Source organism: Syngnathoides biaculeatus, chromosome 6, assembly GCF_019802595.1.
Source record: "Syngnathoides biaculeatus isolate LvHL_M chromosome 6, ASM1980259v1, whole genome shotgun sequence".
Lineage (NCBI taxonomy): Eukaryota > Metazoa > Chordata > Actinopteri > Syngnathiformes > Syngnathidae > Syngnathoides > Syngnathoides biaculeatus.
The window spans coordinates 7,270,535-7,295,062 of record NC_084645.1 but is presented as its reverse complement, the minus strand read 5'-3'; the positions used below and the strand labels follow the sequence as shown (position 1 = coordinate 7,295,062).

Here is a 24,528-nt window from a genome sequence, read left to right as displayed (position 1 = left end):
AAAGAATAAAAATACACACACACACACATAAGGTGCATCTTATTCAGGATAGTACATGGAGTGGAGGTGGACTTTTAACAGCAGACTAACAGGTCTTTGAGGGTCAGAATTCTGGCTGATGGACAGGTGTTCAAATACTTATTTGCAGCTGTATCACAAAAATAAATCGTTAAAAAAATAATACATTGTGATTTCTGGATTTTTCTTTTTAGATTATCTCTCACAGTAGACATGCACCTATGATAAAAATTTCAGACCCCTCCATGAGTTCTAAGTCAGAGAACTTGCAATATAGCAGGGTGTTCAAATATTTATTTTCTTCACTGTGTGTGTGTGTGTGTGTGTGTGTGTGTGTGCATATATATATAGGCATCTAATAAAAAAAATAATAATAAAAAAAAGATTGGAACAAGTACAAGAACAAGTTGTCAAGCTGGCCATCTAGACAAATTGAGCATTAATGAAAGAAGAGGCTTGTTGATGAAAAACTAGTGCATATGTGGAAAAATTTAAGTTTCAGAAGAACTACGATACACTACTGCACTTCACCCAAATTATATGGTCTGTTTAAAACAGGATTAAACTTGAGCTTTAGTTCGACAAAAGTAGAGAGGTTCAAGAACCCAGGCACCAAGTTTCACGTACCCCATCTGGGTCTGAACTTGTGTCCAATATCCCCAGAGTGAGTTCTTGGTGACTCACCAATAATCTATCCACATTTTTCAATTTTGCTGGTCGTCATAGAGATTTTCACATACTAGTAGGCTTGTAACATAACATCAAATTATGGTCTATGTTTTGGGATTGGCATTTTGAAGTTGGTGTGTGGAAAACTTCCACATAATACTGGGTTCACCTGTCCAAAATGAATCTGGTTGAAATTGGATTATGCTTTTCAGCAGCTAACTTTGCCTCTTTGTGCTCCTTGAAAATGCATACTCCTCATCTCATTGGATTTATTTGCTTTGCCAGATGAAATCTGAGTCTTCTAGGTGTGCATTTGCAAGTCTTTAATCTAACCTGTACCAAAAAGATTGGTTTGAAGGCTCAGAGATCATTCTGCGTTTGTCATAAGTTTTATGTTTTCAAAAATTGTGACTTAGATCAACCTTCATACTTCATTAAAGCAACCCACATATCAAATAACTTTCATATTAACTGCATTCTCTTGATGAATCATTTTATGGAACTGGAAAATTGATTGCATATTCTTAATTGGAAAAGTGTATTGGAACATTTGGCCTTGGTTATTTAACAAATTTTACTTTATATTAAGATGTCATAATTACAAACAGTACAAAAACTATGCCCGAAATCTAAATACAGCTTTAAAACCAGTAATTAATTAATCTGCAGTTACTTGCAGTATCATATTTCTTTTAATGTTTTGTGTAAAATTTAACCAAAAGACAAACTTGATTATGTGAGAAATTGAAAGATAATCAGGGACAGTTTTAAGTGAATATAGGTTGAGACCATTTGAAGGTACAGTAAAGAGCTCGTGCACGTGACGTCACAGTTTGCACAGCGCCATATTTCCGGTCAAACCTAGCTGCTCAGCAGTGCAGGAGTCGTTGAACCGGAGCAGATTTTTCAAATTGTCCGAGAACTGTTGTGCTGTTGTTGTTGCCACAATAGATGAGACAGTTCTTCAAATATATCATTCTATAGAATACCATATGAAAACACCAGAAAAGATCAATGAGTTGCTGGTCAAACAAAGCTCTTCGTCAGTACGGGAGTCGTTGAACCAAGGCAGATTTTTCACAATACCTAGGACCTACTGTGCTGTTGTTTGTCACAATAGATGACAGAGTTCTTCAAATAGATCATTCTATTGAATACCATCTGAAAAGATGAGAAAAGATCAATGGATTTACACCGCTTGTGTGGCAATCACTTCATTTCAAGTAGAAGTTATTTTTCTCAATCTCAAATTATCAAGAATTATTTATAATGCCAATTTGACCATTTGAATAAATAAATAAACTATCTGTCACAGAGGTTAATGTGTGGCAGCAATATACTTCCATGTACGGAGGAGATTACTCCCTGTCCTAATTTTTTTTCCCCAATCATAGTTAATGAATCAGTTTGTGTAAAACCAGGGGTCATTTATTTAAATATTTGTATTGAAAAAAATCAGCGTGTGGGATTTATTCCTGATTGAGAACAGATCCAGCAATGAAGTATTTGTATCCGTCCAGACTTTTATACGCTTTCAAACTTTTCTCTGTAAATCTTGACTACTTACTCACCAGATACATGTGTATATCCAGTTGTTGAAGACAAGCAGAAGTGAATTAACAGTCAGTTTCTTATCGGCAAACACATCGACTTTGGCATTAAATATGGATCCGCTATGCCTAGTGTGTCTAATTTTTCCATGTACCTTCGTTTATTATCACCTTCTAAATGTTTAAAGGTATCGGACAAAACTCTGGTGCTATAAGACATATTTTCATTTCGTCACAACGGAATTAACTTGCCACAATGCTTTGTTTGACCAGCAATATGGTAAAAGTAAACATAAATCACATGATTTTATGACATAGGTGCACGAACTCTTTTCAAGTCTTTACCACTTTATAGCTAAATTTTAAATCTTTAAAGACAAACCACTTATCACATCTTGTAAATTATTGCCATTGCATGAAGATAATTTGTAAGTAGATCTGAATTAATGCTACTTTATATTGCCCTAGACCTTGGGTGTCAAACTCGAGGCCTGGAGTCCATATCTCACCCATCACATCATTTTATGTAGTCAGTGAAAGCTAATAATGTTCATTGACTTCATTTTGTGTTGCGGTTCTGAGGACCAGGGTTAAAATCACGGCCCCGCCTGTATGGAGTTTGCATGTTTTCCCAGTGCCTGCATGGGTTTTTTCAGGGCACTCCCGTTTCCTCCCGCATCCCCAAAGCATGCATTCATTGGAGACTCTTAATTGCCCCTAGATGTGATTGTGAGTGTGATTGTTGTCTGTCTCCATGTGCACTGCAATTGGCTGGCAACAAGTTCAAGGTGTACCCCACCTCCTGCCCGATTGCAGCTGGAATTGGCTGCAGCACTTCTTCGATCCTTGTTAGCATCTACTATCTATTTGATGTTATATGCGATAATATGACTATGAGACGACTATGCGTTTATTTGGGGTCAGTCATAATGGCCTTCCGAGGGAAACCATAACTCTATAGCCTGTGACAAAAATTTAACACCCCAGTCAAAGATACATCAAACTGATCTAATCTACAAATAACAGCAATACTAATAAAGCACTTTTCTGGACCTCACTTATAACCCCTGACATCCCATTATTTTCCTTTTTCCATTGCTCTTACTCAAAACGCCTTTCTACTTAGCTCGTTGTCTTTGCTCACCCTGCTTTGCTTTCCCACTGAGACCCTAATCCCTGGATTATGTCAGCTATATGATACTGCTCTATCCCTTAATCCTTTTGAATCTTCATTCTATATACCTCACCTTCTTACTTATTTTAGGATGATGAAGACAATCACTCGCCTTCATAAAGCCATGATGGTGTTGGAATATTTTACTAGTCACTCCTGGGTGTGGAGTACAGACAACCTAACCATGTTGATGGCCCACATGAGCCCTGAGGATAAAAAGGTGAGAGTCATAAACAGACATATACAGGTACATTGTTATTGCCATTGTCACATGTTGGTTAGTTATTAAAGGAAACAAAAACACTTCAAATAAAAAAATATAAACAAGTGTTAGACCGAACTAAAATGATTTTTACCGAAGCAAAACTATAACTGTAGCGAACAGATATTTTTCATCTTTGTCAATTTTATACATGAGCAAAAAAGTGGATGTACCTTCACTTGAGAAACAGCAGGTAAAAGCAAATTTACTTTCTAATTAAGTCACAAATTGGAAAGTCCATCTAAAAAGTTTATTTAAACATTGACTCAACTTATTTTCTAAACCATAATGCAACATGTTTCATGAACGGTTTCACAGTACGTACATTGGGATGCATCTAGTAAAACTGTGAAACAGTATTATGTATGCACTGCACTTGTTGAACTTCAAATTCTCAGGACTGCTTGACAGTACATGTATTTGATTTGTTTGTCAGTTTTTTTAATGGTATTTTTTCATTACTATGATTTTTTTCCCCCCACATTTATCATATACCCCAATTAAAAAATATATAATAATACCCATTCATCATCCATCTTCTACCGGGGGCAGTAGATTTAGCAGGGATGCCCAGACTTCCTTTTCCCCAGTAACTTCATCCAGCTCCGTGGGATCCCAAGGCGTTCCCAGGGCATCCGGGAGACATAGTCTCTCCAGTGTTTGACTGGGCCGTCCCTGAGGTCTCCTTCCGGTGGGATGTGCCCAGAGCACCTCATGTGGGAGACGTCCGAGACTCATCCGAATCAGATACCCCAGCCACCTGATCTGGCTCCTTGTCATGTTCACCGATCAGACATTCATTAAACGGGACAAAAAAGAAAGCAAAGACACCAGTTCAAGTCTCGCGAGGAGAGTGGAGAGGAACTCTGGAGGAATCTCCTGCTAGGAGGCTGCCACGTTAACTAGAGCAGAGCAAAACATTTCTTTACTGGAAGCAGATGTATGATAATTATGATCACAATTATTCCTACACTCCTCTCAATGCGGAGGAGCAGCGGCTCGACTCTGAGACCCTCCCTGATGACTGAGCTTCTCACCCTATCTCCAAGGGAGATCCCAGACACCCTGCGAAGGAAACTAATTTTGGCTGCTTTTATCTGGCATCTTGTTCTTTCAGTCATGACACCACAGTTCGTGACCATAGGTGAGGGTAGGAACGTAGCTCAACTGGTAAATTGAGAGCTTCGCCTTTCGACTTACCTCCCTCTTTACCACAAAGGACTGATATAAAGTCCCCATCACTGCAGACCCTTCACCGATCTGCCTGTTGATCTCCTGCTCCATTCTTCCCTTGCTTTTGAACAAGACCCCAAGATAATTGAACTCCACTTGGGCAGGATCTCATCCAGGACCTGGATAGGGCACGCCATCCTTTTCTGACTGACTAACATGATCTCAGATTTGGTAGTGCTGATTCTCATCCCAACTGCTTCAGACTCTGCTGCGAACCATTCCAGTGAGAGCTTGAGATCACTGCTTGATGAAGCCAACAGAACCACATTATCTGCAAAAAGTAGAATGCAATACTGAGGCAACCAAACTGGACCCCCACTATGCCTCGTCTCCGCCTTGTGATTTTGTCCCTAAAGTTTATGAACAGAATTGGTGACAGCGTCAGCGGAGTCCAAATTTCACCAGAAATGAGTCCTACTTATAGTCAGCAATGCAGATCAAACTCTGACACCAGTTGTACGGGGCCCGAACAGCCCGTATCAGGGGTTCGGTACACCGTTTTCCCAAAGGATCGGGTGGGTTGGCAATCCCAATCACGCCCAATCAGGTCTCACTTTCATTGCCCAGGTGAATATTAAAGTCTCCCATCAGAACAATGGAGTCCCCACTCTCCTCCGCTTTCCAGCACCCTCTCTAAGGATTCCAAAAAGGATGGCTACTCTGAACTGTTTGGTGCCTAGGACCTATCCGTCCAACCAAAGGGGGAGGGAGGCTTTCTCCCTTATCGTCCACCAGGGTGAACCCCAATGTACAGGCGCCTAGCTGGGGGGCAATAAGTATACCCACACCTGCTGAATGGAGCCTCACACACCAGACCTGACAGAGAGGTGACATTCCACATCCCTATAGTCAGTTTTTGTAGCCGGGGATCATATCACCAAGGTCTCCGCCTTTGGTCACCGCCCAGCTCACACTCCACCTGACCCCTATGGCCCCTCCCAAAGGTGTTGAGCCCATAGGAAGTGGGTGCCCGGCCGAGCCTCTTGGGTGCAGGCCCGGCCACCAGTCACTTGCCTACGAGCCCCACCTCCAGGCCTAGCTTCAGAGTGGGGCCCAAGTGACCCGCGTCCATGCAAGGGAAAGTTATCTCGTATGGAGCCGTGCTTTGTCTGGTCCCTCACCAAGGACCTGTTTACCATGGGTGACTCTACAAGGGGCGTGAAACCCCAGACAACTCCTATTATCATTGGGACACACAAACCCCTCCACCACAATAAGGTAACAGCTCAAGGAGGGGAAAAATAACTAATACTGAATCAAATTTAAAAAAAAAAAAGAATAAATTTTGAAGAAAAATACATACAACTAATAAAAACTAACAGACCAGCTGTAAAAACGAATTAAGATGGAATTTGAAAAAGAAATCAAAAACAAAATGTAAATATTTTTGGAATTCAAAACTCTTATAACGGTGGTGTTAGAACCACTCTTTGAAAGATGAGTATGCTGGTTGTCAGGCACGTACACAGTTATTAGTGTGTGAATGTGTTGTTGAAATATCTAGCATTTTTGAGTACATTTATAACATTGAGGAAGACCATTTTTGTTGTTAGGTCTGACAACTGTTTTGAACAAATTGATTGTTAAACCCAAACCAAAACTCATGTTTTTCTCTTTCACGTTAATTTTTTTAACTATAGATATTCATTTTCTTGGAAAAAAAAAAAAAAAAAAAAAAGACGGTACTTGTTTTTGCATACAATACATCCAATTAAATATAAAAGAAACATGCATGCTCCAATCTTTATTAACACTTTTGTGTTTTATAAAGGTAGCACCGTGGGAGTGGTTTGACCACAGGTGTCAAACTCAAGGGCTGGGACGAGATCTGGCCCGCCACATGATTCTAGTGAAAATCTGTACCAAAATTTCAAATTTTCACATATCATAAATAAGATATTATATATTTTGCTTATTTGGAGGTTAAGTAGTGGATGAAAAAAAACTTGGCATGCTAGGAAAAAATCTGACTGTAATTTTGGAATCAGCATGCTAATTTTACTTTTAATCATCATAAAAATCTATGTTTTTTTTCCCCCAAAAATTATTTCCCACTGTACAATAATTGCAGGTAGTTTTCCAGTAGACAAATGTCTGTTCGGGTGAAAGATGTTTGGAATGTTAATTGCCGGAATGTATACCTGTGCCCTCAAATGAGCTTTGCAACAGCTACTGTTCTCACATTTTTAAACCTTTGATTTGCGTCATCATTTCAAAACTACTGTACTTTTTTTTAAATGTACTTGAAACCAAAAATTAAGTAACATTTCTAGCTATGTTTTATTTAAAAGATTGTTCATTTAGCAATCATCGGATACCTAAAAACGTTTTTAATGTAACTCTTTTGAGAGTACACTTTTGAAGGTTGCTTTAATCAAGACTGAGAACTATGCAATCCTAAATTGTGGAGATTGTATGTAACTGTTTTTGTCACTACATTATTTCAGTTTCTCATTTTTAAGGGGCATGACTAAAACATCACCCATTGACGCACTTCGGTGTCAGGAGTTGCCCCTAGCCCACCAGATAAGAACTTAAGTGCCTCCGCTAGTATCAGTCGGTGTCTGGCACAATTGTGTGTTTCTACTACGACAGCATTCAGTTAGATATTCCAATACCCTAAAAACATGTCTGGATGATCAAACCTACTGAACAGCTCAGCGTCGTTCCTAATTTCCTAATCGAAAAAGTCACTCTGCGAATGTACTGCCCATCCACAGGCCTGTCGGAGTCACTTTAAATCTGTTCACTCACAAGCTTGCCGGTGGCTAGTCTCTCATGTCACAGCATAGAAAGCTCCTTTAACAACCCATTGGGATAGATGACAGCCACTTAAGTACATGAAGTACGCTCCATTCTTAAGATAATGGCTTGATTTTTCATTATTTGAAGTCTCATTTTATATACTTTCTTTTTTTCATCCATCCATCCATCCATTTTCTACCGCTTTTTCAGGTCTTTGCCCAGCCACTTCTTCCAACTTTTCTGGAGAGATCCCGAGGCGTTCCCAAGCCAGCCAAGAAACATAGTCTCTCCAGCGTGTCCTGGGTCGTCCCCGGGGTCTCTTTCTGGTGGGACATGCCCGGAACACCTCACCAGGGAGGCGTTCGGGAGGTATCTGAATCAGATGCTCCAGCTACCTCCTCTGGCTCCTCTCACTCCACAGGAGCAGCAGCTCGACACTGAGCCCTTACTGGATGACTGAGCTTCTCACCCTATCTCTAAGGGAGAGAGTCTGGACACCCTGTGGAGGAAACTCATTTCGGCCGCTTGTATCCGGGATCTTGTTCTTTCAGTCAGGACCCACAGCTTGTGCTCATAGATGAGGGTAGGAACGTAAATCGACTAGGAAATTGAGAGCTTCGCTTTTCGACTTAGCTCCCACTTTACCACAATGCACTGATACAAATTCCTCGTCACTGCAGATGCTTCATTGATTCGTGTCTTTATCTCCCGCTCCATTCTTCCCTCACTCATGAACAAGATACTTGAACTCCTCCACTTGGAGCAGAATCTCATCCCCGACCCGGAGAGGGCATGCCACCCTTTTCCGACTGAGGACCATGGTCTCAGATTTGGAGGTGCTAATTCTCATCCCAGCCGCTTCACACTCTGCTGTGAACCGCTTGAAGAAGCCAACAGAACCACATCATCTGCAAAGAGCAGAGATAGGATGCTGAGGCCACCAAACCGGACACACTCTACACCTCGGCTGCGGCTACAGATTCTGTCCATAAAATTTATGAACAAAATTGGTGACAAAGGGCAGGCTTGGCGGAGTCCAACTCTCATCGGAAACGAGTCCGAGTTATTGCCGGCAATGCGGACCAACCTCTGACAACGGTCGTACAGGGACCGAACAGCTCTTATCAGGGGTTCGGTACCCCATACTGCCAAAGAACTCCCGAAACTCCAAGTCCACAAAACACATGTAGACTGGTTGGGCGAACTCCTATGCACCCTCGAGGATCCTGCCGAGGGTGTAGAGCTGGTCCACTTTTCCAAGGCCAGGACGAAAACCACATTGATCCCCGTGAATCTGAGATTCAACTTCTCGACGGACCCTCCTCTCCAGCACCCTTGAGTAGACCTTACCAGGGAGGCTGAGGAGTGTGATCCCCCTATAGTTTGAAGACATCCTTCGGTCACAGTTCTGAAAAAGGGGGACCACCAACCCAGTCTGCCAATCCAGAGATACTGTCCCCGATGTTCATGCGATGTTGCAGAGGCATGTCAACCAGGACAGCCCCACAACATCCAGAGCCTTTAGGAACTCCGGGTGAATCTCATCCACCCCCGGGGCCCTGCCACCAAGGAGCTTTTTAACCACCTTGGTGACCTCACCCCCGGAGATAGAAGAGTCCACCTCAGAGCACCAGACTCAGCTTTCCTCATGGGAAGGCGAGTTGGTGGAATTGAGCAGGTCTTCAAAGTATTCTCCCCTGTGCACTGCTTCCCCATCCTGAGACGCCTGACGGTGAAGCAGAATTTCCTTGAAGCCATCTTGAAGTAGTTCTCCATGGCCTTACCAAACTCCTTCCATGCCCAGATTTTTGGCTCAGTGACCACCGAAGCTGCATTTTGCTTGGCCAGCCAGTATCCATCAGCTGCCTTGGGAGTCCCACAAGCCAAAAATGCCCGATAGGACTACTTTTTCAGCATGACAGCATCCCTCAATGTTGGTGTCCACCAACGTGTTTGCTGGTTGCCACCATGACAGGCACCAGCCTCCAAACGGCCACAGCTCCGGTCGGCCGCCTCACCAATTGAGGCGCAGAACATCGTCCACTCGGATTCAATGTCCTCAGCCTTTGGAACGTGAGCAAAGTTCTTTCGAAGGTGTGATTTGAAATTCCTCCTGACAGGGGAATCTGCCAGCCATTCCCTTTTTTTTTTTTTTTTTTTAATCATTCAAAATTGGCAGGATTATTTGCAGCGCACTTCTTCGGTTGTCAGAAATGTTACCATTACAGGGACTTAATGAAATGAAGTTTCTGCAATAAGTTGGTGATATCACTTGTTTCATGCATTTTCAAATGAAAGAAATCTTTCCAAAAAAATTGACGCAAATCTGGATGAGCTGATCCTGTCCTCTGTTTAAGTGTTGCTTCCACTGACAATGCACTATGACAATATTTCTCCATTTTGTTTCTCAAGGTGTTTAATTTTGACGTGCGTCAGCTGAACTGGGCAGAGTATATGGAAAATTACTGCATGGGCACTAAAAAATATGTCCTCAATGAAGAGCTATCGGGCCTGCCTGCTGCACGCAAGCACCTGAACAAGTTAGTGTGTTTTGTATTCATCATGCATTTCTGAAAAAAAAAACAGAACATGGGGGGTTGATAACTCGTATGGCTTTGCCTCTTGGGCCTTTCACATTTAGATTTTATTGACACTTACTCAAGCAGCATGATTTTAGTGTGTGTTTTGACATAAATGTAACAAAATGTAAATAAAATGTCTTTGATAAACATGTTCCTTCACATGGTTACTAAATCTGAAGGGTTCTCTTCCTTTCTAGGCTGAGGAATATCCGCTATGCATTCAACACCATCCTAGTGGTGCTCATCTGGCGCATTTTCATTGCCCGGTCTCAGATGGCTAGAAACATCTGGTACTTTGTAGTGAGCCTCTGCTTCAAGTTTCTCTCCTACTTCAGAGCCTCTTCCACTATGAAATAATGGTCCGGAGTCCCAGTGGAGGGTGGCAAGAAAATACTGGCTATGGGTGTTCAAAGCAATGTGCCAATCTATTTCATTGGTTCTCGGTTCTCTGTCGCCCCTGGACACTAGAAACAACTGGAGCTATCAAAACAGTTATACATACTCAATAAAAAGATTAAATATCAGTCGAGTCCAGAATCCACAGCCTTAATGATGCTAACCTTTTTTTTATATTTTGATCTCTATTTCATTCAATTCACATTGGATATTAGCCAGGCTTATGCAAGAATATGACTCAAATGTGCCTGATTTTGCTGCGCTTTTCATGTTTCTGATTACTTGGCAGGCTCCCGACCAACAAAGAAGCACACTGCTGTTTTAAGTTAGTCCTACTACACTGTCTTTTGTTACTTGAAGCATTGTGTTTGCCTTTCTACCGTGTGTGCACAGGTACTATATATTTGCAGATAAATGTACACATACAGTATGTATGCGGTATAGATACTGTTGCCATGCATATTTATGCATGCATAGCGTATTCAGACCCCCTCAATATTTTCACTTTGCGAAAAAAATGTTTTTCCCCTCAAATGTCGATATCATAAAAATAGAATAAAACTTAATTGTTGACATTTTTGCAGTTTTACTTAAAAAAAAAAAACAAAGAAAAATGAAATATCACACAGCCATAAGTATTCAGACATTTTGCTCAGTATTTAGTATAAGCCCCCTTTTAGGATGCTACAGCCATGAGGCCATGATTTTTTTGCACCTGGATTTGGGGATCCCCTCAGTTCTGTCAGGTTGGATGGTGAACGTTGGTGGACAGCCATTTTCAGATCTCTCAAGAGTTGTTCAATTGGATTTAAGTCTGGGCTCCAGACTGGCCATTGAAGAACCAAGTTCTTCTGAATCTACTCCTTTATTTTATTCAAGTGTGCTTTGGGTCATTATGTTGTTGGAAGGTGAATCGTCAACACAGTGTGAGGACTTGAGCACTCTGGAAAAGGTTTTTATTCAGGATATCCTTGTACTTAGCTGCATTGATCTTTCCTTTGATTTCAACCAGTCCGGTCCCTTCAGCTAGAAATCCCCCCCCCCCTCCCCACTGCAGGATGCTACTGTCAGGTTTGTGCAACCAATGACAGTTGACATATGATGTCAGAGATTATGTCAGCAATGTGCCAGGTTCACACAACGTTGATATTTAAAGTACGATATTCAAGGAAGGAAGACAAGGAACTTTTACTCATGAGGAGAACGTAGGGAATGTGTACAGTCACAATCTCCTGCCCGTTCTGCCAGTATCCCTACAAACCCTCTCTTTAATTTCCTCAGGGCGGTCTGCAACGTAATAAACAAAGCAAATGTAAGCAAACGTGACAAATAAATCGTGAGTCGATAAACTACGCAAATGTGATAAACAAAGCAAACGTCAGTCTTGGCACATCTACTGAAAAGTCTAGAGTGCAAAATGTTCCTGACGATTGTGGAGCGCAGAATGTTCCAGCTGCACTTTTGTGATGTCTTCTGTGTATAATGATCCTTTTGATGCAATGTGGCTCTCTTTGTTGCATCATATTGTTCAAGCATATTAAGTATAGCAAAAGACCAAATATGAGATAACTATGTACAATTAATCCAACATATCCCTCCTGATTATTTGCTAAAGTTTTCATATCACATAAAAGTGGTCACTTTGCAAGCTTTTTGACTGTAGGATAATATTTATGATAGCAAACATCATTACACTCAGAGGGAAAATGTTTGGTTTATTCATCGTTTTCACAAAAGATAAAAGCCAGGATCTGGAAAAAGGTTCAGGCAAGTTAGCTGACAGTCCGTATAAGTGGGGTCGGTACTCCATACTCCCGAGGGACACGGTTGAACACCTTCCCAAAGGCCACAAAACACATAAACTGGGTCGGCAAACTTCCACTCACCCTCGAGGATCTTGCTGAGGATGTAGAGCTGGTCCACTGTTCCAGGGCCAGGGGTTGCCACCGCGACTGGCACCGGCCACCTTACGGCCACAGCTCCAGTCGGCCACCTCAGCAATGGAGGCGCGGAACATCGTCCACTCAGAAGCAATTCTCCCGCCACCCCAGAACATGAGCAAAGTTCTTTTGGGGGTGGAAGTTGCAATTCTTTTTTATAAGTGATCTGCCAGTCATTCCCAGCAAACCCTCACAATACGTTTGGGCCTGTCATATTTGACCGGCATCTTACCCCACCATCGAAGCCAACTCGCCACCAAGTGGTGATCAGTTGACAGCTCCGCCACTCTTTTCACCTGAGTGTCCAAGACATGCAGCCGAAAGTCCGATGACACGACCACAAAGTTGATCATCGAGCTGCGACCTAGAGTGTCTTGGTGCCAACTGCACACGTGGACAGCCTTTTGCCTGAACATGGTGCTTGTTATAGAAAATTCGTGATGACCACAGAAATCCAGTAATCGAACACTACTCGGGATCTGGTGGGGGGGGGGGGGGGCAGTTCTTCCCAATCATGCCTTTCCAGGTCTCGTCATTGCCCACCTGAGCATTGAAGTCCCCCAGCAGATTGATGGAGTCCCCAGAGGGAGCACCCTCCAGCATTCACTCTCAAGACTCCACAAAGGGTGTGTACTCTAAACAGCTGTTTGGTGCATAGGAACAAACAACAGTCAGAACCCACACCACCACCACCCAAAGGCAGAGAGAGGCTACCCTCATACACCAGGGTGAACCCCAACGTAGAGGCGCCGAGCTGGGGAGTTCCTAGGATCATTGGGACACACAAACCCCTCCACCACGATAAGGTGACTGCTCAATGCGGCAAGTCAAGTCAAGCATGCTCTACAAAAAATTTGAATAAGAATTGAATCCATAAGTTGTATAATGTTGTCTTGTCCTACATTTACCTGTCCTACCATTCCTCCTGTTGATACATGCGTTAGCCCATATAAATTTGTTATATAAAACTAATTCTAAAACACAAATTATATTACTGTATAAATAACATTCATTACTTGGAGACTTCTGCTGTAGCTTTGAGATGGGGAGTTGTTTTTGTGTGTGAGAGTGGGTACCAGAAAGTTTAAAATATGTCAATGGTACAGCATTTATCCCTTGCATACCTGAGACCAAAATTACAACAGTATAAGTCTCTGGTCAAATCTTTATTTACATACTGTACAACCTTGTGCACATGAGTACGGATTTCATTAAAGTTAGTCTTCTGCTGGAAGTGCTAACAGGGTTTTATTTTTGAGAAGAACATTGTGATGGGGAGTTATTTGTTTTTTCTTCTGCTCTAAAATTCTCCTTTACAACGACGTAACCCCATCAACACGATTGCCAAACTCGACAGCTTGTACCATGTTATCAATCTCGTGTAAATTGTTGCATTGGCCTTGCCATGTTGCACAATTGTTACAGGTTCTCCAGGGGAAGGCTACACTTTTCACTTTACTCTTTGTCTTCGTCTTCTTCCTCACTTGTAGACTTTGTCAGGTCAAGAAGCCCGTTATCAGTCAGTGGGTATGAGTGCCAATTGAAAAGGGCATAGACATCTTGCTCTGTCATTTCAACAAATCCTTCATCTCTAATGTTGCAATCCAGCTTCACCACCTCCTCCACTGCTGAGTGATGAACTTCATCAAGAGTAAAGTCAGGATAGTCGTGCACCACTTTTGGCCATAATTTCTTTCATCTTGAACTTATCGTCTCCCTTTTCATGTGCTTTATAATGCCTGCTAGATATTACATAAACGTCCCAAAGTTGTGACGACCCGAGTAGTCTTTCACACTGAATTCATAATGTGTCGTCGTCAACTGCTGAGATGAGGCCCTCCATCGTGGAGCAATTATAGCGTACCTTAAAGGTGTGAAAGACACCGAGATCCATAAGATGAATGAGGGATGTGGTGTGCGGAGGAAGAAACTACCTGCACCCCGTCATACTGAAGGTCCGTTCATGGCGTCCTGCACAGTCTATCCGGGGGAGGCCCTTTCCAGACAGATATGCTTCACCTGGGGAATGAAGCAATGGACGAACCATGACGGGCGCCATCGTTATCTGCGAAGGAAGCCTCACTATACGGTGGCACGCTTTTTAAGATGTAACGTTTCTGAAATTTTTCAAACCAACCTTTGCTTTCCGAAAAGCCTGGTCCCCGAGGGGGGTAATCTGTCCATACAGTGCTCATGCTGACTTTTTGTCAGCACTTTCTTCTGCTTCTTCATCAGTGTTCCTGTGCGGGATTTGTTCGTCAAGGAATTTTGCTTTGGACTTGATCATGTTTGTGTCCAAACTCACCACTTTTTATCTGCAACCTACAATCCAAAGAGCTAACGCGGCTTTCTTCCCTACGTTCCTCTTATTTTGCGGAGTTACCATATGTTTCGCTTCCTTGTTGAAGGTTATTGACGTGGTTTTACGGATATTTCCTTCATCCTTCTTTATGCAGAGCACCATCGAGCCATAATGGTGCGCCACAGAACCAGAGCTTCTGCTGTCTTTCAGCATATCCAGTAGATTTACTTTTCCAATTGTCATCTTCCTCTTCTGCTTGGTTTGGAAGAAGCGTTCTCATCGGCAAAGCACTTTGGTGGCATTGTGAACTACATAGAGACATTATCGTGCACACACTCAACAGCGCAGAAAATTGCAAATGGGAATGACAAGGGAGAGGGGGGAATGGAAGCTGCTGGGTGGGGCTTTGATGACGCCCAGCCAATCAGCTCATGAGATAACTCCACACATGCTCTCATTGGTCGATTTAGGGTTAGGTTAGGTTAGGTTAGGTTAGGTTAGGTTAGGTTAGGTTAGGTTAGCCTTACCCTACACCAATACGAACCCTCTCTTTTATTTCCTTAGGGAGGTGTGCAACAAAAAACAAAGCAAAAGTGATAAACCAAATGTAAGCAGACGTGATAAACAAAGCAAACGTGAGTCTTGGCACGTCTTCTACAGATGTGTAGACTGGAGAATGATCCTGACAAGTGTGGAGCGCAGAATGTTCCAGCTGCACCTTTGTGATGTCTTCTCTGTCTCACGCTGCTTCACATGCAACGTGTCTTTCTTTATGGCATCATATTGTTCAAGCATATTTAGCACAGCACAAGAGCAAACATGTGAACTTTATGTACAATTAATCCAACAGCTATCAACCATCACCATCCTTCACTGTTGTGACTGTATTTAGTTGAGTTGGGACTGATAAGTGTTGCCTATTTTTTCCCCCACACATGCTACCTAAAATTAAGACCAACAATTTCTATCTTGGTCTCATCAGAAGAGAGACTTATTTCTCATCTTGGAGTCCTTCCAGGTGGTTTTTTTTTATGTTTTAATCAAACTCTGTGTGGGGTTTCATGTGTCTTGCAATGAGGTGAGCTTTCTCTTGGGCCACTCTGCCATAAAAGCCCTGACTGGTGGAGGGCTGCGGTGGTGGTTGACTTTCTAGAACTTCCTCCCATCTCCCGACTGCATCCCTGGAGCTCAGCCACAGCCTCTCCAATTGCTCTGTTTGGTCAAATGGCCAGCTCTTGTGAGGGATCTGTTCTGGTTTGGTCTGGTCCGACCTCATGATTCTCATTTGCTCTGGCATGCACTGTGACATGTAATTCTTAATAAAGAGAGGTTTGTGGTATTTTCAAATCAAACATCTGGACTTCATTGAAGATGTAGAAAAATCTCAAGGATAATCAGAAAAAATGGACAGCACCCAGCTTAAATAAGTCCCATAGCGCAAACTGAATACTTGTGGCTGTGATATTTTTGTCAGTACGGGGTGCTATGTGTGTATTGAGGAAAAGAATGAACTGAAATGTTTCTCGTTTAACGGTGTTGGAATAGTTTTCATACCCACTGTACATACCGTGTGTGTGTGTGTGTGTGTGTGTGTGTGTACATATAGAGATATTGATTTGAGATGGCTTAACAGTTGGTTCACAAATCCAGAAAATGTATACCTGTTGGCAAGGTAACTGCAATTCCAAATTTAAGTGTGATTTACTGAATCCAATCATTTTGAGAGAACTTGTTTGGTTAGGGTAACCCCCCCCACCAGTTCCTCCAATGAACATCATAGAATTAAAGCCATGTGATTGATAGTAATCATAACTCTACATTTGTTTACATTATATCTCTTATATGGGTTGCTTCAAACAATTGTTTCCACTTTGATAGCTTTTTGGCTAATGGCCAGCCCCTCAGCTAATTACTGCTAGTCGCAATGCAAGTTTGATCAGATACAATGTACAGTGGTTACTAGTGCCTATTGCTTGCTAACCAAGCTATTTTTCTGTTGGTAATTAGTGACAATTTAAAATATTTTTAAAATAATTATTAATTCAAACGAGTGTGTGAGCTTTTTGTGGATGTTTTCAAAGCGCAAAACTCCTTTTTAATTACGCGAAGGATGTTTGCCGCTGTAAGGACACTGTACCACCAAACCTTTGTAGATCACCTCCTTTCTTGAATGGTTGACAGTTAAGAACTATGTCTGTACGTCTTTGTGCATGTCGTATTTTCCAATGAACACTCAAATGTTTGAAGAATCTGGGTGTGACCTTGCAGATGTTTGCTCATGTTTGTACTTGTCTACAGCTTAGGCACCAAGTTTCATACATGTTGATGTGTTGTCCTATGAATTTCTTGGAGTAAAAAAAAAAAGGGATTTGTTTTCATTTGTTTCTTCTACACTGTTGCTTTTAGTGCCTAAACATTTGCAAATATGTGAAAATAGAAGAGTGCTATTTTTGAACTATTTTGTGACTTTCTCTATTAAACTGTAGGTAGATTTTAAACTAAGCTGTATTTATCTAATTGTATTGTGTTGGTCTTTAACCTACCCAAAGCTTGTTAAGTCAATACCATCTGCTTAAAATAATTTAGCATAGAAAACATGAAAGGTTTTGCATTTCTGGTTCATGTTGACTTTTGTTTGAATGTTAGCCTGTATTTACTTGTTTTTATTCATGTAGCTTAGTAAAATGGCCTGTCAGGTTCAACCAGTCTGGAAATACTGTACGTTATTTTAAATCAAGTCAAATTTAACTATGTAATCTGGGCATACCTGTTCATGTGAAAAATGTAAGTCGGCCAGTTTTGTTCTTTTGTGTGTGCGTCTGCCTGTGTGTGTCAGAGAATGAGAGAGAGAGAGAGAGAGAGGGAGAAATAATTTGCATTTCAACCCCAGATTTTTTTGGTTTTTTTGGTATTTTACTTGGAGTAAACCAAAGCATCATCGTAATTTAGAAACTAATCAGGCATATGTTCTGATCCAAATCTGAGAAAGTCATGCTATAGGTCTAAAAATTAAGAGCAATGGTCCAGCCATCTTATTTCTTGTAAACTGTATTGCTCAAATTCCAAGAAATAGAGTCCCATTGATATCTAAATTCATAAATTGCCAAATCAATTTTGGTTTGGGAGTATACGGCCACATATATATTAAATTGATTTGTCAAATGTTGATGAATTCTGTCTAGTCCATAGACTGCACTCAGTGTTGTCTTATTTGGATCTGAATTGTTCATTCACAAATGTATGGACCTTTTAACACAATGTCTTTTGAATAATGAACTCCCTGACAACCTATTTATCTGCTGGCTAAACAATATGCCAAAAGCCAGTCGGTTTTTCAGACTGTTTCACGTACTTATCCTCTCTTCAATATTTGTCTGGTGAATCAAACTGATACAATATGCGGGGTTTGGTTTTTTTGACACAATTTTGGTTTGGGAGTATACGGCCACATATATATTAAATTGATTTGTCAAATGTTGATGAATTCTGTCTAGTCCATAGACTGCACTCAGTGTTGTCTTATTTGGATCTGAATTGTTCATTCACAAATGTATGGACCTTTTAACACAATGTCTTTTGAATAATGAACTCCCTGACAACCTATTTATCTGCTGGCTAAACAATATGCCAAAAGCCAGTGGGTTTTTCAGACTGTTTCACGTACTTATCCTCTCTTCAATATTTGTCTGGTGAATCAAACTGATACAATATGCGGGGTTTGGTTTTTTTTGACATTCCTACTCCGACTGTTATGGAAAACAAATGTATATGCTGTTAATATGGTGTTTATTTATTGAGCAGAAACTGGTGACTTGCTTCATATTTCATACAATGTCCTCTTTGTTGCGACCTGACTGACCTAAGTCAGTCACAGCTCCTCTGTGTATTCACTTAAGAATTAATCAACTGGTACCTATTCCTCACTCCCCCCCCCCAAAAAAAATAAAGTTTGATACACTGACGTTTGTGTGAATACATTTTTTCATTTGCATGGTATTAGCCCTAGATCAACAGCATGGCAGAAACAAAACGTCAATCTCAATATGTACAGTTGACCTGTCACATAGAGAAAATCCAGAGATTTTCAGCATGACAAAAACAATCTGTCAGTACAGTTGACCTGGTCCCATCAGTGTTTAACAGACCAGTCCTCCACTTTTGCATGTGCATTGTGGAGACATGTTCAGAGGGGAGAGAGTGAGTATATTGGTGGAAGGGTGCTGAGGATGGAGTTGCCAGGCAAAAGAGTGCGGGGAAGACCAAAGGAAAGATTGATAGATGTCGTGAGGGAGGACATGAGGACTGTGGGTGTTAGAGAGGAAGACGCACGAGATAGGCTTAGATTGAAAAAGATGACACGCCGGGAAAGCTGTATTGAGAGGTTGAACCATATCATTCTCTTAGTATAAGAAAAAACTGAACAAAACTTGGAAAATGAGATGGAGGAAAAATACTGAATTATATATATTCTTTCAGCTTGTCCCATTCGGGGTCGCCACAGCGTGTCATCTCAGATGAACGCGCATATATGTTTAGCACGATTTTTTACGCCGGATGCCCTTCCTGACGCAACCCTTCTCAGAGAGTCGAGGCCCCAATGTACAATTATTCTAACGGATATATGCATAGAAACTAACTTCAAAAGGCAAAACATCACGGTGATGTCATTAACACAACGGTAGTCAATACATGGGCGGAGAATGGTCTCTTTCTTTTCAACATAAAAAAGACAGCCCTTACTGGAGAAGGTCAAATGAATCTGGAAGCTAATGAGTCATGGATGTAGGTTTACACTGGCTTTTTCTCAGGTTGAGAGAGATTGGAGAGAAGAGGGGCTCCCAGCAGCAGATAAATTGTGCAGTCATCTAGGGGTGGGTGGGGTGAACAAATGGCCAATTTCTTACTAAACACCGGAGGGACATCAAGGATAGAAAATCACACAGCAGCTTCAGTCAATGCACTGGATAGAAATAAGCCTCAAAAGAATAAAAGATGACCAGAAAAGCGTTCCCCTTTCACCACTCAATGCAGAAATTGTGGAGGTAAATATCCCCATGAAAGTGAATGCCCAACTAAGAAGAAGGAATGTAGAACCTGTGGTAAACTAAATCACTTTGCCGTTCAACATCCAAAGGCATGAAAGAAAAACAACACATTGACAGACGTGACTCAAGAAAAGTTCATCACGTAACTAAGACTGCAGATGAGCACATTGAAAACTATTTTACTTTTATTGCACTTTCATTATTTGCTTAAATATGGCCTTATACATTTAATCAACGGATAAAGTGTTGCCCATTTGCTAATCAGACAAGGATGTGTTGTGGAGACGAACGACACCAGAAAAGGAGCAGAAAGTTACCATCCCGGCCCAGGATCTGACTGCGGGGGGCAGCCACTTCTACTATGGACCCATACATATAAAAACCTTGTGTTACTGGGCAGCTTTTGTCTTCTTCTTTGGCTTGATGCCAGAAGACATACGTCTCGTGTGTGGCAGATTACCTAGATAAGGCCTGGACGTCTGTACTGCACATTCCTTTGAAATAAATCCATTTGCTGTTAACTTTTTCTAATCATTGCTCATATCTTCCCCATCTCGTGAGCACGCGTAGGGTCCAAACTCTCAAATCCCTACAACAGAGAGCACAACTCATCCAGCAGTGAAAGTGAAGATGCGTAGGTATATGCAGTGGAGGACAAGAAGACTCCAGACCTACCACAGACTGAAATTATGCTGAATGGCAACATTTTTTGTTTTGTTTTGATTGATTATGGTGTACTAGCAAACTGCATGAGCAAGACAAGTTTTGAAAAACTGATGCCACGTCAGCAACTGAGTCCCACTAGAATTAAAATATACCCCTTTCGCTCTGTCTCATTACCTGTCAGCGGTGCGTTTAAATTGTAGTGTGGAAAAGGGACAAAAGGTAGCACAATGCACATCCATCCATCCATTTTCTTAGCCGCTTATCCTCACAGGTGTCGCAGGGAGTGCTGGATCCTATCCCAGCTGTCATCGGGCAGGGTACACCCTGAACAGGTTGCGAGCCAATCGCAAGACAGATAGAGACAAACAGCTCCAGTCACAATCACACCGAGGGGCAATTTAGAGTGTCCAATTAATGTTGCATGTTTTTGGGATGTGAGAGGAAACCTGAGTGCCCAGAGAAAACAGCGTGCCTTTTGTTTGGCATGAAACTGATGCAGTGAATTGTATACAGTGTGTAGGAAATGTGATGTATTTCATATATATCAAATATTTGTTCAATTATTTCTACCTTCAACTTTCACACTTAGTTCTTCTAGCGCTCCCAGTCATGCTCTTTGTAACAGTTGTCCCTAGATGCCGTATCATTATGTTGTTCTTCTGGCTCCATGTGTATAAAACTTGGAATGGCTGAATATAGATAATTGTTTTGTTTTGTCTTTCTTTGTCTCTCTCATTTTAATATAACGAAAGGACTTTTAGTTTTGACTTCAGTAAGGGGTGTAAGGCTTCTACCTTTTCCTCTCTTTTCTTTCTTTTTGTAATAAAAATCCACAAAGTCCAGATTGTTTCGTTACTTATGGCGTAAACAACAGTCACACCTGAGAACATTTTAATTATTTGACAAACCTGTTATGTATCCACTGGCTTAATACACGTTCACATTAAATTTACTTATCATTGACTACCTTCACCAAGTATGAATCATACAAGGCAAGTCATTGTGTTTTGTTTACCATTTATTCATTCGGTGCCTTTTACCAGGATGAGGAAAAAAATACATGAACTGCATTCCATCACGCTTTTGAGCTATTGTATATGGGCCAAAGCACAGTGACACCAGATAGTCGTATATACGTTGCTCATGACATCTATTTTGTGCTGTTTTATGAAACACATCACAACAGTTGCCTGGAAACCAGCACACAGCAACAAGACTGTGTACTACTCCCACTGGGACCTGGGGCCTTATGCTGCAGGGGCTTAGATGAGTTACAATTGAACCTTGAAGGCAGAAAATCTTCTCATGTTCACACTGCCTCTCTGAGGTTTTGCTCATTCCACAGGTTCAAGTATGTTATGGTGCCCAGTGAAATGTGGCTTGGTGATGGGCTACTGCTTGACCATTGTATGAATGCCCAGCTAGTGGATTTCTCAAGTGCTTGACCTGTCTGTTTTGTGTTCAGGTCCAGGAGCATATCCACATCAGCCCCTGGTGTGCTTGTGGCACCACTTTTTTATGGACTGCCCGACTGACTTGTTCATTAGCTCTTATGGGACAGTTTTCATTTATTCGTTCATGATGGATCATGGATGAATTCTGTTGGCTGCAGTTTGGCTACAAAATAAATTTCTATGTTGACATTTTTCCAAATTGTTCAGAAATAGAACTCACATCCTGTTTTATGTGTGTCACTGATTAATGCGTGGCTTTGGTAAATTTGTTTAATGGTGAGATTTTATGTGGTGTAGTGGTACACATGCCTTATTTTGGTGCGGGCAACGTGTGATCGATTCCCGCTCAGTAATGGAGTAGATATCTGACTGGCAACCAGTTCAGGGGTTAGTCTTCCTTTCGCCTTCTTGAAACTAGCTGCGATAAGATAGGATAGTCTCCTGTGACCCTTGTGAGGATAAGCAGCTTGGATCATGGATGGATGGGTTTATGTGGCTGTCAGGAACCACATGGTGCCCTAGTGCACTAAAACGCCACAAACCTCCTCCTATTTCTGTATTTGTCTTGCTGTTCTACCTATTGCCAAAGAGAGTGAGTTTGGTGTAGCTCATCTAATAAAGCGTTGACCTTAAATGTCCCATGTTTAACCAAACAACTTTTTCTAGTATTTGGAATAATGCCTCTATGGCACCTCTGTAAACATGTGAAATATGAATCAAAATTGTCCTGGGTGACCAATATTTTTCATTGGAGAGGCCTGATATCAACTCTCGAATTTATGCATGTCTTTGGGAGAAAACCCATCCAGGCATGGGGCAAAACATGTAAACTCCACTCAGCATGGGGGTGTGATTTGGACCCCAGTTTGCTAACCAGTGCCGCCATTACTACAACCCATGCAATAAAATATAAAGATAAATATCAGATAATGGATTATGCGACCATTTTTGCGTGCGTGTGTGCGTGTTTTGTCGGAATCAAAAGCCGCAATCTATACCAGTTGGTAGCGGTAACAAGCCGACACGTTGTTTGTCAACCATCCCCGAACACAAGAAGAAGAAGACGGAGAAGAAGAATGACGACAAGAAGAAGACGAAGAAGAAGAATGCGTATGTCATGAGTAATGGCGAAGAACTACAAGAGGTGTTCTGTTGTTGGCTGCAGGGATGCGCATAAATCGCTCCTTAACCTCCCAACAGAGCAGGATAGAAGAATAGAGTGGCTCAAGTTCATTTTTGAAGGAGATATACCCGACGGTATCCCCAAAAAGGTATTAGTTTGTGCCAACCACTTCCAACCAGACTGTTTCAACAACTTGAAACAGTTTACATTGGGATTCGCTGGGAGACTGAGTTTGAAAAGTGATGCAGTTCCAACTTTGCGGGGAGAACCACCAGAAAAGGTGTTCATCAAATTGGTATTTATTATTATTTTTGTGGTTGTTGCAACAGTGTCCACGTTGCATTGTTTATTTAACGAGTTTAACGAGCATGACCCCGTCAGCTCCTGAAGGTTGTCCAGAAGTTGATGCAGTTACTTTGTATGTCATTAGCTTTAATATTGTAATTCCATTCATGGTTACCGCTAGCTTCTCATAAACAGGGTTGTCTTCACCTGGCGTTTCCTGGTAATGTTTCTAACACTGGATTGGCTGTTTTTCTCAAATTGATCAACGTTTGTCATTAAGCTTCTTGAAAGTGTGGAGTCACGACTACAAGTTTGACTCGTTGCGCCCATGCATTCATCGCACATGATGACATGCAACCAAGACATTTGAGTATTACGTTTGTTTTGCTTGCAAGTGATTATTATTTAAATTGCAATATAAATTTTTTGGAACACAAACGTTTGACCTATCTCGTTTAATCTACTTTGGTACTGATTTTTTTTTTTTTTTTAAATTATACTTTACTTTCAAACTTGGGAAACCTTAATTAAAAGCTTTAACAATTGACCCCTCCGTACAGGGCACTTAACCACGCCTCCTGAAGTTACGTCACCCCACGTGTGCTAACCTCAGACAAAAAATTTGCAAAAATGGCGGCGCAGGAAGAAAAGACGAGACGAAATTGTCCGATTTACCAGCTGATTTCTCACTCGCATTCTTAGCGAATAGTGAAATATCGTTGAAAAGCAGACAGCAGGGCTTCAAATATTTCAGCGAGGGGTATTTCAATGGTATTTCCATGCGTATCGACGGAGAAACCATCGATATTACCGCAAGATCTTTCCGGAGTCAGAGGAAGACCGAGAAGCCACATAATATAATATATTATAACCCAAAGGCGAATTCGTCATTGACAGTTTCCCATTTTCGTGTTACATATCACACTTGTGTGCGGAATCTGTATGTGTATCTGTATAGCTGTTTGTGAACCGCCGTATGAAGGAAAAGAAGGCGAGGCTTGATTTACGAGTTGTTTCTCTCGTTTTCTTTGTGTAACGTCACGCACTCCCCTCAATAATTATTATTGAATTAGTGCCGAACCTA

The 24,528-nt window shown here is 41.5% G+C and overlaps 1 protein-coding gene across 2 annotated transcripts in view; it reads left to right on the top strand.

Annotated features, from left to right (window-relative positions):
• far1 (fatty acyl CoA reductase 1) overlaps positions 1-18,823 on the top strand; it is an 80,275-nt gene extending 61,452 nt beyond the window's left edge. The window contains exons 11-14 of one of the 2 annotated variants that reach the window (XM_061822532.1): positions 3,502-3,631; positions 7,862-8,020; positions 10,064-10,191; positions 10,431-18,823. In XM_061822532.1, the coding sequence (XP_061678516.1) occupies positions 3,502-3,631; positions 7,862-8,020; positions 10,064-10,191; positions 10,431-10,590 (577 nt within the window). In that variant the 3' untranslated portion in view covers positions 10,591-18,823. The remainder of the gene's footprint in view (positions 1-3,501; positions 3,632-7,861; positions 8,021-10,063; positions 10,192-10,430) is intronic. The other variant, XM_061822533.1, reaches the window with a different exon arrangement.
• The last annotated feature ends 5,705 nt before the right edge of the window (positions 18,824-24,528 follow it).